Source organism: Podarcis muralis, chromosome 12, assembly GCF_964188315.1.
Source record: "Podarcis muralis chromosome 12, rPodMur119.hap1.1, whole genome shotgun sequence".
NCBI classification, from domain to species: Eukaryota; Metazoa; Chordata; class Lepidosauria; order Squamata; family Lacertidae; genus Podarcis; species Podarcis muralis.
The window spans coordinates 18346837-18360460 of record NC_135666.1 but is presented as its reverse complement, the minus strand read 5'-3'; the positions used below and the strand labels follow the sequence as shown (position 1 = coordinate 18360460).

General features: G+C 41.9%; 1 protein-coding gene across 6 annotated transcripts in view; it reads right to left on the bottom strand.

Moving 5' to 3' along the window:
* CUL2 (cullin 2) overlaps positions 1 to 13624 on the bottom strand; it is a 46087-nt gene that overhangs the window by 9240 nt on the left and 23223 nt on the right. For all 6 annotated transcript variants that reach the window (XM_028751327.2, XM_028751326.2, XM_028751324.2 and 3 more), the window contains 7 exons: positions 11869 to 11993; positions 10955 to 11062; positions 9412 to 9471; positions 7965 to 8093; positions 7772 to 7858; positions 6696 to 6848; positions 5444 to 5521 (listed from right to left, as the gene is read on the bottom strand). In XM_028751327.2, coding sequence (XP_028607160.1) covers positions 5444 to 5521; positions 6696 to 6848; positions 7772 to 7858; positions 7965 to 8093; positions 9412 to 9471; positions 10955 to 11062; positions 11869 to 11993 — 740 coding nt within the window. The remainder of the gene's footprint in view (positions 1 to 5443; positions 5522 to 6695; positions 6849 to 7771; positions 7859 to 7964; positions 8094 to 9411; positions 9472 to 10954; positions 11063 to 11868; positions 11994 to 13624) is intronic.

Sequence of the window (13624 nt, the reverse complement as noted above, 5' to 3'; positions counted from 1 at the left end):
AAATAAATTAGAAAGCAGGATTTAGAAAGCAAATCACTGATTAAAATGACAATTTAAATAGCACAGAGTTAAGCCCTTATTAAGGCTGTTGCTAACATTTCAATTCTGCAAATCTGCAAGAAAGGTTGATGTCAACTAACAATTTGTGCATCAGTCCCGTCATTACCATTCACTATGTAGCAGCATCTGGCCCCAGGGATGTACACAAAAAAGTAAGCAGTATCCCTTTGTAGTCATGCTGGACAGTCCACTGGTATCAAGCTGTTCCTACTAACCATAGCATTTTAATGTGGTGCATTTCATACCAGTTTGTAGTACTAAAATTTCCTACTAACTTCCCATGCCCATCTGTAAGAACACACAACATATTTCTGCTTCTCAGGATTGGGTCAATATCTGGTTTTCGAAAACATGATATATCAGCAGCTAAATACCGCAATAGGCTGATATATCACGATGTCTGAAATGCATCTCGGCTGCCTCCCCACTTTACCAATAATTACAATAAAAACAGCAGCGCAGCAGCTCTCTCATTATAAGCAGCCAGTTTCCAAAAGCCTATTGGAAAAAGAAAGTCTTAACCCTGATGCCCAGTTAACTGCATATGAAACTTAGTAAGAATGTACAGTGGTGCCTCGCAAGACGAAAAGAATCCGTTCCGCGATTCTTTTCGTCTAGCGGTTTTTTCGTCTTGCGAAGCAACCCCATTAGCGGCTAAGCGGATTAGCGCTATTAGCGGTTTAGCGGCTATTAAAGGCTTAGCGGCTTGGCTGCTAAAAGGCTATTAGTGGCTTAGCGGCTTAGAAAAAGGGGGGGAAGCGGGGGGAAAATGGTGAGACTCGCAAGACGTTTTCGTCTTGCAAAGCAAGCCCATAGGGAAATTCGTCTTGCGAAGCGCATCACAAACGGAAAACCCTTTCGTCTAGCGGGTTTTCCGTCTTGCGAGGCATTCGTCTTGCAGGGCACCACTGTACCACTCGACAAGTTGCTGTAGTTATATGTTTTCTTGTATTTACATGAAAACCAGTAACAATTATTTGGATAAAAAAGAAAGTCTTAAACTGCTGGCAGGAGGACTACAAGGAGGGAGCCTGTCTAGCTTCTCTAAAAGGTAAAGGGACCCCTGACCATTAGGTCCAGTCGTGACCGACTCTGGGGTTGAAGCGCTCATCTCACTTTATTGGCCGAGGGAGCCGGCGTACAGCTTCCGAGTCATGTGGCCAGCATGACTAAGCCGCTTCTGGCGAACCAGAGCAAAGCACGGAAACGCCGTTTACCTTCCCGCCAGAGCGGTACCTATTTATCTACTTGCACTTTGACGTGCTTTCGAACTGCTAGGTTGGCAGGAGCAGGGACCGAGCAACAGGAGCTCACCCTGTGGTAGGGATTCGAACCGCCGACCTTCTGACTGGCAAGTCCTAGGCTCTGTGGTTTAACCCACAGTGCCACCCGCGTCCCTTTAGCTTCTCTAGGGAGTTGCAAAATCTGGGAGAAGCCACTGAGAAGTCCCTCTCCCGCATCCCTACCAAGAGCGCTGGGTGGAAGGTTAGAAAGGAATAGCAGCAAAAGTCCAACAATACTCCGATAGTATCTGCAGTCTTTTTATTTCAACTTTTTAGGGCAGGAGGGGGAGTTGAAGGGGAGACCATATAGCCCCAACGTATTAGGAGGCAGGAATCCAGTGCAAATGGAGGATGAAAAGAGTGGAACATTTATTAGTTATGCTGCCTGCAGAAGAAGCCGCCAAAATGTGAATTTTACATGGTCAGATAACATGGTTGGCTCCGATGAAAAGTGGTTGGTTGTTGAGGCTGTCTCAAGCACTGGGTATTAGTTACAAAGACTGTCCTTACCTGAAGGAAGCCCTCCCTTTATGAACAAACCAGGGACCCGAGTTAGGATTGACCAGCTTCTCTGTACCCAAAAGAATTATCTCCCACCCACTATCATAACCTTGCCACTTTGATTTCTACACTTCTTGGAACTTGTGAAAAGATGAACGAATTGTAGCGGTGGCAGTTCTTGGTTTCCAACCCAAAACCACACAATGACTGTTACCACATGAAGGATGGAAGGAACAAGCCTACAAAACCAACTGTTAGGAATGGGAAAAGTTTAGGAACTCTAACAATGCCTTTTAGGTTTGCTATCATAGGACAGCTATGTTTCTCACCTGGTCTCCTAATATATACGCCGTCTGCCAATCCTCACACTGATAAAAGTGAGGTTGCTATTTAGAGTGTTCTTGGTACCCAGGCCCCCAGCCTATAAAGGCAGAGAGTACCTCATACTCTCCAAGCAGATTCTTCCAAAACTCTAAAGCATCCACATTTAACAACAACAACAACAACAACAACAACAACAAAAATAAAAATAATATTTTTCCCAGCTACTCTGTGCGGCACCCAACAGAATATTAATAATGATAATAATAAAGCAATAAAACATCAAACATTAAAAACTTCCCTAAACAGTTAATAGCCTAGCAGCAAACAGGAGCTTTAAAGACTCCATGGGAAAAATCACCTCATGGGCAAAGAGCAGATACTTCCCATTCTTCCACTATGTCTAACCCACCAATCCTGATAGTGCTAGGGAGAAAAAAGCAATTTTTAAAAAAAGAAAATGACGGTGGAAGAGGAAAGCTAAACTGTTTCTGACTTCTTAGGGAATGAGAAAAGGTTCCCTAGCAGATGGGTGTCAAATTCATTTTATCTGACAAGTTCTGTGTAAGTGCCACAACGGAAGTAACTTCCAGTTTGAAGGCTGACTACTCCTTTCCCCAGAGATCTGAAAAGATATTCAGGAGCCATCCAAGATCTGCAAACACAGAACTGGTTGGATTCTTTTCATTTAACTAGTCACTTGGAAACAGAGTGGCCTCTTCCCTTGGTGACACTGAGTTGCATCAAGAGGTTAGGGCCGAGCTGATGGCTGTCTAAGTGGAGGAAAATAAAAAGTGGTCCTTAAGAGAGCTTGGTATTTTCTTTATGTCAACTGGAGTACATCAGGTTGCAAGTACAAGGCTGTTTTAAAAGGAAAAGCCATCTCCCCCCCCCCCCCAAATTGCCACAAAAGCAACAAGAAATCAGGAACTATATTAAAAAATGAATTATCTGACTATAAAATGCACAATGCAGACAGAAAGATGTGTCTCGTGGTTTCTAATAATGGGAATATGACCCAATCTCTGTTAATCAAAGTTGCCAGAAAGAAAGAAAAAATAAACCCTGACACTAAACATGACATGTGAACTCTTAAGACAATTGTGCTAACGATGAAGTAGATGCAAAAATCTTCCCATAATGAAGTGATGGAAATTGGAGCACTCTTAGAAATAATATATTCCAATCAAATATCATACGTAATTTGGATCGTGTTTTAGGAGGTAAAGTCTATCACATGAAGAAACTATTTTCACTGGAGGAACAATATGTATATATTTTGCTTTTTCTTAAAACCCAGAAGGAACAGAGAGTTTCTGAACCATAAAATGTCAGTAGCAATTAGTGTTTTCAAAACTGTTAGGACAAACTATGAGCCAGTGGGTTGAATTCAGTTTCTTTCTTCATGTGTGTGTGTGTGTGTGTGTGTGTGTGTGTGCGCACACACACACACACACACACACACACACACAAGTATGAGAGAAAATATCTTTCAGTAGAATCAGCAAGAGTTTTATGACACAACTAATCTTTTCCTAAGCACCCAACTTATAACCTACAGAAAGAACAGGTGGTTTTTCAAATTATACAGAAGAACGTCAAAAACCGTGCTTGCCAGGGAACACAGGATTTATGCTAGCTGTACACATGAAAAAAAAACTGAATCATACTACTTGGAAACTGAACATTTTATCCAGACATCTTACTGATATCCCCACATACAAAAACCTTGTTTATTAGAAAAGTCAACAACACTGAAATTTCAGTCACCTTCAAGTTGTAATATACCAGGGTGTTAAAAGTTCCTAATGGTTGCCAGAAGCTTAAAGCTGAGTATTTGCTGCTAAATTTGGGATGTTTATCACGATTAGCTCCAAAAAAATATTAAGCAGCTATTTGTCCAAGATGAAAGTGGGCAGAGGCAGTGAAAAAGTGTCCAGAGCATTCAGTGCTCAGGAATAAATACATTTTTCTGGTCTAGAAATTAAGATAAATTTCTCAGCAAGTGAGTATGGAATGCCAATAAGTAAAAGCAGCAGAGGGGAGCAATGAACTTATGAACACATAGGTTTGTCTCAATGCGCAAATACTACAACCATGAGAATGGGGTCAAGTTAATCAATAGTATAGACTTGTTGTAAATCATAACACATAGGAAAATATGTAGCAAGCAACATATACTGGAAGGATACTGATGCACCCCCTTGTTGGAGACAGTATACAGTATTCCAAACACTTTGTAGGTTTTTTTTATGCTTGCAGGTTACATTGTAACTTAGAGAGGAATACAATTAAACTTCAAATCTGAATGAATCAAAATGGGAATTTTAAAGATACAGTGGTACCTCAGGTTAAGAACTTAATTCGTTCTGGAAGTCTGTTCTTAATCTGAAACTGTTCTTAACCTGAAGCACCACTTTAGCTAATGGGGCCTCCCGCTGCCACCGCGCTACTGCTGCGCGATTTCTGTTCTCATCCTGAAGCAAAGTTCTTAACCCGAGGCACTATTTCTGGGTTAAGCAGAGTCTGTAACCTGAAACATCTGCAACCTGAAATGTCTGTAACCGAAGGTACCACTGTATGTTTACTGGCAATCTGGAAGTGCTAGACTGGACATCAACCCTTTCCATGCCAGAGGAGAATTCTCATAATATTAAAGGATAGGAGATTTGTGCTTTCCTGTTAGGAGAATATAAGTTATCATACCTCATGTTCCTTACAGAACTATAAAAGCACTTTGTGACAGCATCTAAACTGAACAAGCATTTAGGTTACAGTGGAACCTAGTGTTACGTACCGTCCTCCTTGCGAATGCTGTGGGTTACAAGTTCTGCTAACCTGTAAGTAGATGCCCCTTGTTGTGAACTTTGCCCCGGGATGCAAGTGGAAGTTGCGCCCCGGCAGTGCAGCAGCAGCGGGAGGCGTCATTAGCAAAAGCGCGCCTCATGTTACAAGCAGTTTCAGGTTACAAACGGACCTCCGGAACGCATTGTTTGTAACCGGAGGTACCACTGTATTTATATGCAATGTGAATTATTTCTACACTAACACTGATCAGTTAAAGGCGGCTTTTCTTCTACAAGCTGGTGCCCTCCACATATGTTTGAACTATAGCTCCCATCATCATTGACCAATGGCCATGCTGGCTACGGTTGATAGGAGTTGGTGTCCAACAACATCTGGAAAGCAACAGGTCAGGGAGGGCTGGTTGAAGTATTTCAATTCTCAACGTAAGACTGTTAGTTATTAAATCTGCAAGAAATCTCCTACTAACCTACCATCTGTACACTTTTTTCCAGTTCCTGAGGAATTGCAAATGTAGATGAAGGCGCCTGAGTCAAAGGCCACGCACCAGCCTGAAAAATAAACACATTAAATACATTGTGTTATACTAAAACTTTTCTAGAAAAGGCATATAAACCAGCCATCATTCTCTCTCTCATATGCATACACCCACACACAAACACCCTAATAAACCCACACAAGCCATGACAGCCAAGCTGAATCACAGCAACCTTATTTGAAATTATGGGGTGCAAATGGAAACCCATGGAATACCATAAAAAAGCTTCAGAACACAAAACAAAAGCTCCCCACATAGGAAGAGTTGGCTCAAAAGCAGAGAAAGCCAGGACTCTCCCATCTGTCAAAGCCAGCTAATAAGGGTTTCAGCCTTGATTGCTACAGGCTGAAAACTATGGCTGCTTTCCCTATTAGCAACCAAGGCAGGAAGGCTGGGTTGACTAGAGATTGACTGTTCGGGCACATACTGTTTATCCTCCCATACTGCATCCATCCAAGCTATACCTGGTTGTGATCACTCTGCTTTTCTGCTCTTGCCACCTTGTTCCCGGAGTTGAGCGAAACGCTTCAAGCCTTGGTTTAAAGCAGGCCTACTAATGTGAGTCCCAATTTGGCCTGCAACGACATTCCCCACAAACCACACCCATCTACCCCATATCTGCATTTCTGGACACAATTATACAGGGACACCTGGGAGTTTTGAACATGCTCCCAGTTGCTCCTTCGTAAGTGCTGCTCCCTATCACACATATAGCTTGGCCACACTAACTGTATTCAGACATTCAGAGTGTACACATATGGGCTTAAAGTAGGGAGTGAGTGACTATGCACATGCAAACCCCAGCCCCAATGCACTGAATTTGGGAACACCCTCCCAGCAGATGTCAAGGCAATAAGCAACTATTTTACTTTTAAAAGACATCTGAAGGCAGCCCTGTTTAGGGAAGTTTTTAATGTATAATGCTGTACTGTATTGTGTTTTTAATATTTGGCTGGGAGCAACCCAGAGTGGTTGGGGAAACCCAGTCAGATAGGCGGGGTATAAATAATAATAATTAATATTATTTCTGAATTGGAACAGACATGCACAACAATATTAGCAGCAAGGCCTGCATCTCACTCTCACCCCCCATCTCCACTTTAAAGCCACATGCGTTCACCCTGAACACATGAAGAAGGCTATTTGAAATGGAGCAACACACACACATGCACACATGCCTCAAATACCTGAAGAACGTATATCTGAAAACTAATTCCCAAATCTACGACGGTGTCCTGATTTTTTATGAAGTTGTTGAATTTGTTGTTAAGATCTGCACTGACACTCATGTCTGTATACATTCGATGGAGCTTGCTAGTAAACTCATAACCACAGGCTTGCTGGAAAACAAAAAATGCAGATACAAGATTTGTAATTAAGGCACACATAGACAGTCAGCAAGTGAGTAGCCTGCTTTTGTTTTAAAGAGCTACAGGATAAATACTGAACAGGCACAACATCTCTACTTTTGAGGACAAGTTTTAAAACCACTCCAGCACTTGGAGGTTGGAGGTGTGGTGACACTAGGGTTGCAATTGTATTTCTCTTTTAAAAGCTACCTGATAATAGCAGATATGCTCACAACCTTGACTGTAATCCAGAAAACCACCTAAAAGGGCTTTAGGCATGAGGGCAAGGAGGTGCTCAACCTAAGTGGTGCCATGAGGCTCAACAAACAGAACCAACAGCCATATACACACTGATCGCAGGACTAGTTTTGGCTGTTCCCAAGATACCAGCTGATGAGCTCTGCAGAATCAGACTGTGGTAGCAGAGAAAATGAAGATGCATATTTCAGGCAGCAAAAGCTCCGCAACAGGTGGGGAAGCTGTGACCACATGTTGTTGTACTACAACAACTCCCATAGCCATTGGCCAGGCAGGCTGGGGTTGGCAGGAGATGAGGCTCCAATAACATCTGGACATCTCAGCTGTACTGAGAATGGCAAGGAATGCAATTTGTCAGCTTGCAGCTTTTGGGCACCATCTGCTGGTTGGTTTTTAAAATGACAAGCATCGGCTAGCTAATTCTCAGATAAAATGTACAGACTGGACAATCCCACCAGAAGCTTTTCGGGGGGTGGGGGTGGGTTTGCAATCGTATGATTTTATAAGCACAATTAAAAGCAGGTTCCTAAAATTAGGTCAGATTCTAAGCATGTTTAGGGACATTTCCTTAGAATCGGCTTAGTAGCAGCTTAAAAGTGTCAAGAACGGCTACTACTGGACTGTTGATTTTACTGTTCTAGTAAGCTGGAAATTACCTTCAATTTGTTAATCATAGCTTCTTCAGAGTCCATGGACATAGACAAACCATGTATAAGTCGTTTTGCCAACATTCTGGCATAGAACTGTATAGAAGAAGAGCAAGAGTTCAGATTTCTTTGCATTTCAAGACACTCTCCGAGAGAGGAAAAAAACAGAATATAAATAATTTTTAAAATAGTGATTACTTACTTTTTGGAAAACATCTTTGTCGTCAATGTATTTGAAAACAGTAATGAAGCTAGTAAGTTTGTCTTCTACTTCATTTTCTGTCATGCCTTTTGCGGATTTTTTTAGCAAGTTGTCACAATACTTGGCCAGCTCAAGTGTAAAGAAAGAAGAAAAGGACATTCGTCAAGCAGAATAGTATTAAGGGGGGAACTAACAATGTAGTTGGGGATGCGGGTGGTGCTGTGGGTTAAACCACTGAGCCTAGGGCTTGCTGATCGGAAGGTCGGTGGTTCGAATCCCTGCAACTGGGTGAGCGCCTGTTGTTTGGTCCCAGGTCCTGCCCACCTAGCAGTTCAAAAGCACGTTAAAGTGCAAGTAGATAAATAGGTACCACTCCGGCGGGAAGGTAAACGGCGTTTCCGTGCGCTGCTCAGGTTTGCCAAAACTGGCTTAGTCATGCTGGCCACATGACCCAGAAACTGTATGCCGGCTCCCTCGGCCAATAAAGCGAGATGAGCACCGCAACCCCAGAGTCGGCCACAACTGGACCTAATGGTCAGGGGTCCCTTTACCTTTACCAACGTAGTTAAGGCAGCATAGTTGTGTCTTCTTTTGGAAAAGGTACGTGCCACGGCAAGTACTTTTAAGAATGCACAGATCAAGTGTCCAAAGAGCTTCACATACACTTTCAGCTATTGCTAAAAACAGGCTTGTAAGTCAGGGATGGGCAACCTGCAGTCTTCTAAATGATACTGGTTTACCACCAGCCATGCTGACTAGAGCTGACGGGAGCTGGCATCCTACAATATCTGGAGGGCACACAGGCATCCCACCATGGTTGTATGTTAAGACCAGGGGTCAGCAACCTTTCTTTTTTTTAAATGTATATCTTTATTGTTTTAAAATAGATACATTTATGCCAGGAAATCCAACCAACCAACCAACCAACCAACCAACAAACAAACAAACATACAATCAAATAAACAAACAAACAAACTATAAATTGACAAACAGACATAGTTACGTTCATAGGATCATGGAAAGAAAGCACTTTGCATTCTCTAAACCAAGGGTCAGCAAACTTTTTCAGCCGTGGGCCAGTCCACTGTCCCTCAGACCATGTGGTGGGATGGATTATATTTTTGGGGGGGAAATGAACGAATTCCTATGCCCCACAAAAAACCCAGAGATGCATTTTAAATAAAAGGACACATTCTAGTCATGTAAAAACATGCTGATTCCCAGACTGTCTACTGGCCAGATTTAGAAGGTGATTGGGCCGCATCCGGCCCACGGGCATTAGGTTGCCTACCCCTGGTTAAGACAAAGGAAGGACCATTTTGCCTCAACAGGGCATCTCAGTGCTTAGACGCACTGGTCTGGAAAAGCCTTTGAAAAACCACAGGATGTTACCTGAATAAAGTTAATGCTTACATCTAAACACTTTAAGCAAGTATCTGGTACTTACCAGCTCAGGAGCTTTGCAGATAGACTTTGGTTCCCTATAGTTCACTACGGATGTCAAGGCCTATTTAGGAATACAAGAAATATATCAGCCCCACACACATGGTCATACATAATCTCAGGGTCAATTCCAAGTGGGTTCCCATCAAACGCATATAGGCTCTATCATGCTTCTTCAACTAGATCCTGGCAAAATCAAGCTCTTCACAACTGTTTTCAATTACTAAACATTTATTGGGTGCTAGCAGTGTGCTGTAAGGTACAAAAGTGTCTTATCAGGTATACACACAAAAACAACAAACACAAAAACCCCCCTGCTCTGGCCACTGGGTAAACCTAGTGTAAAACGTAAGGGTGAAAAGTCAAGCCCTTCCCACTAACTCAAGACTGAAACATTCAAGTAACTGCTTTTAAGAAAGTCTCAGGACAATATTGGGGAATAGGGTACTTGCTAGATGCAAAGCATGCCAGGAGACATGAATATGGGTGTCTGTTATTAAGGACTGCATTCAATGTCTGCAAAGGATATGTGTTTTAGGAACACCAAAAACTAGATTTCCAAGATTTTAGAAATTGTGGGTTATATTCAGTGCTAGACAGGTTCAGAAGAGACCCAATGAAGTAAATGAAACTAAGCCAGGCCCATTAACTTCAACAGGTCTACTCTGAGTAGGACTAGTACTGGATACAAACCTAATACAAGTAGGTTAGAAAGGAGTTAGTCTCCCTCCAACGTGCAATGAACTTACAGGTATTTTGTGATAATACGCAGGATTTTTTAAATGCGACACCATCGTATGATAATTAAGTGTAACTGCAAGTGAGGAATGCAAGTATTCCAAATAATGTATTACCAAAAGGAGTATACTTCTCATAACTGAATGATTAAAAAAACCACAATGGTACTGTGTAGGCCATTGACCTATGCCTCCAATTCCAAACTTGTGCACATTTTCCATAACTGCTCATTTATTGGAATAGAAACCTATGCACAGACCACTGCACGTGTAATTCAGGACCATGGATTATGCTTGTGAGTTTCCCAGTAAACACAATCCATGAATGGTTTGTTGACATTAGATCCTAAAGCACATGTGAATGGTTCTCTCTTTTATCCATCTAACACAGTGCGGGAGATTAGTTTAGCACAGGTGTGGGAAACCTATGGCCCCCCTGATCTTACTGAACTACAACTGCCATCAGCCTTAATAATGGTCAGTGGGCAGAGGTGATGGGACTTGTAGTCCAACAACATCTGGAGGACCAAAGGTTTCCACTATCTGGTTTTATACAATGACATCCATGTACCAAAGACTTATATGTTTAAGGAAACATTGATTTTGCTTCCAAATTGACTTGAAAACATTAGATGGGCATCCTGTTCCAATTACTTTATGTCAGGTGAAATCATTCATACCAATTTATGATACATCAAGCCATATTCACAACTGATATTTAATTTCACTATTCAATGCAACAGGTAGGATTCCTCATAAATTATGTTCCTTACAATTATTTGGTAGACGAAGCCTTTTCACTAGGCTTACCTTGTCAAGGGCACTCATAAATCGCTGGTCACCGTTCAAAACGCTGCTGATGAGCTGAACAAATTTACTGTGTACTTCCAACACTGACTCCACAAACTGAGTGGGCATCTGAGGATAGAATCACAGGTGTGTATTTTTTCCAAATGCAACAGAGTAATATTACAAACAGGAACTTTGCTTGGCCAAAAGGTGTTGGGAATTCTGCCAGAGAGAAAATGTGAAGTGCAGCACAGGCCCTATAATGTCTACTCAGAAGTAAGTCCTACTGGATTTGATGTGGCTTATTCCCAGGTACTAGGGTGTGAAAATGTAACAGAATAATACAAGCTCCAGGGAATATTTGCTGTACTCAGTTTACACAACTGTGCATCACAGAATTCACGTTGCCTTAGTTTATGCTAGCAATAAGTACAGTTACATGTCTCATACAGAAATGTAGTGATTGCACCTCTCTTATTGAAAGATTGGCAGCAAACTGCAGCTATAAATGCATTTACTTTAAGCTAGTTCCATCCTATTGGTTCCCTGGGTGCGTGAATACTAAAGGACACATGAGCATATTAAGAAATGTCAGATTTCATGCTGTGTTAGAAAGAGTAGTGAGGAGCACTAGTACCATGTAATCATTTTTGGCAGGGTCAGAAACACAGTGGACTTTCTTACACTGATTACATGTTCAGTAATAAAAGGAATGCCATGGCTATAATAATAGTTTCTATTCCACTGTATGCTAAACCACTAGCTCTTGTGAAAAAACAAAAATGGCAGCAAAGAAAGCACACAGGTTCTCCTCAGATCAATGTACAAACTAAATGGCGGCAACCTTATAGAACCGCACCCCAACTTCCCAATGTCATCTTTATGCTTAGATTGATCAGAAATTCCACACTCTTCCCATTGAAGACAAAACTTACGTTTTCCTGAGAGAGATTGCTGGTTGCTCTAAGGCCCTCATCATGGATATGATTTTGTAGTTCCTGAATCATATGAGGTAATCCACTTGGCACAGCATGAAGCAACGTGTACATATTTGCCATGTCTGCAAAAAAAAGGAAGGTCCAGGTTTTCAGATGTACTTAAAAAAAAATCACTATAACAACATCAATGTTTAAACAGCATAATGATACTAAAAAATGAAGGTACCACACACATGCAAATTTGGCAAAAGAGCAACAGGGAAAGGAGAGGCTGTGGTGAAGACTATGCTGTAATTCAGGGGTGTCCAACCAGTCGATCGCGATCAACCGGTCAATCCCATTATCCTGATTGATTCCCCCCCCCCCAAAAAAGCTCAACAACTTTGGTCAAATCACTGCCAGTTTTTTTTTATACTGGGAGCAGATTGCAGTCTCTTGGGAGGTGGACATGCCTGCTGTAATTAATATGAAAATTAACTGAAATTAAAGCAGAAAGGCTCTCAGAGCAGTTTACAAAAATTAGGAACACCCCTCCTCCATTCTCATTACTTTACATATCCTAGACCAGTGTTTCCCAACCTTGGGCCTCCAGCTGTTTTTGGACTACAACTCCCATCATCCCTAGCTAGCAAGACCAGTGGTCAGGGATGATGGGAATTGTAGTTCAAAAACAGCTGGAGGCCCAAGGTTGGGAAACACTGTCCTAGACCACCACCACCTGAGCAAGTACTGGTTAAGCTATTGTAAGTCACTCAAAACAGCACCAGTGAAGAACCTGTGGTCCTCCAGACATCGTTGGACTCCAACTCCCATCAGGCCCAGCCTGCATGGCCAATGCTCAGGGATGATGGAATTGTAGTCTATCAACATCAAGAGAGTCACAGGCTCACCACCTCTGCTTCCTAACATGGGCAATAAGAGCACAACATTCTTCTAGCTTCAAGGTGTTATTTCTAAACCTCTCATGTAGTCAGAAATTGTATTCTGTATGGATGTTATGTATCAGAAAGAGCACTTGCTTACAGAATTGCTTTAAAGTAATGTGTCAATATATTGTTACCAGTGTTCCTGCTAGAAAATACTATGAAACTTTGTTATGATGTGTGAGATGATGCTATAGACAAAATGACAGAGTTGCCCTGGAACAGATTGCTGAGCTGGGATACTGAATCATCAAGTATATGTGGATTCCTTCCAGTGCTAGTCATACTCACAGTAGACCTCAGTAGGTTACAACCCTGTGTTATTGAGATTACTTGTGATAAGGAAGCTTATTGTGAGGACACTATCCCTTTAAGTGGGTTGTGCTTAAGCGAGTCAGGTGAGACTGGAAGGGGCCTCTGGATAGAATGATGCAGCAATAGAGAAGCTATAGCTTCCTTTAACAGAGACTCCTCATTTTGTAAGTAGTTAATAAAGTTTATATTATGTTTATGGACATCCTGGATTCTGAAAGTTATTAATCAAAGAATAACACATGGCACCAGAAGCGGTTGGGCGCAGGCCAGACTGACTGCACAGAGTAACAAAGAAGGTGGAAAAGATACAAAAGACCAGGGAGAGAGGGAGATTTTTTTTTTAATAAGAAAAAAAGATGGAGCATCTAGTAACTCCAGAACCTCTTGCTTGTTCCAGGAATGCAGCAGAGTACTGGAAAAGATTCAGGCAAGATTTTGACCTCTTTGTGAAAGCAAGTGGAGCTACAGAGAAAGATGGAGAGCAGAAGGCAGCTAGTTTTCTAAATATTGATAGG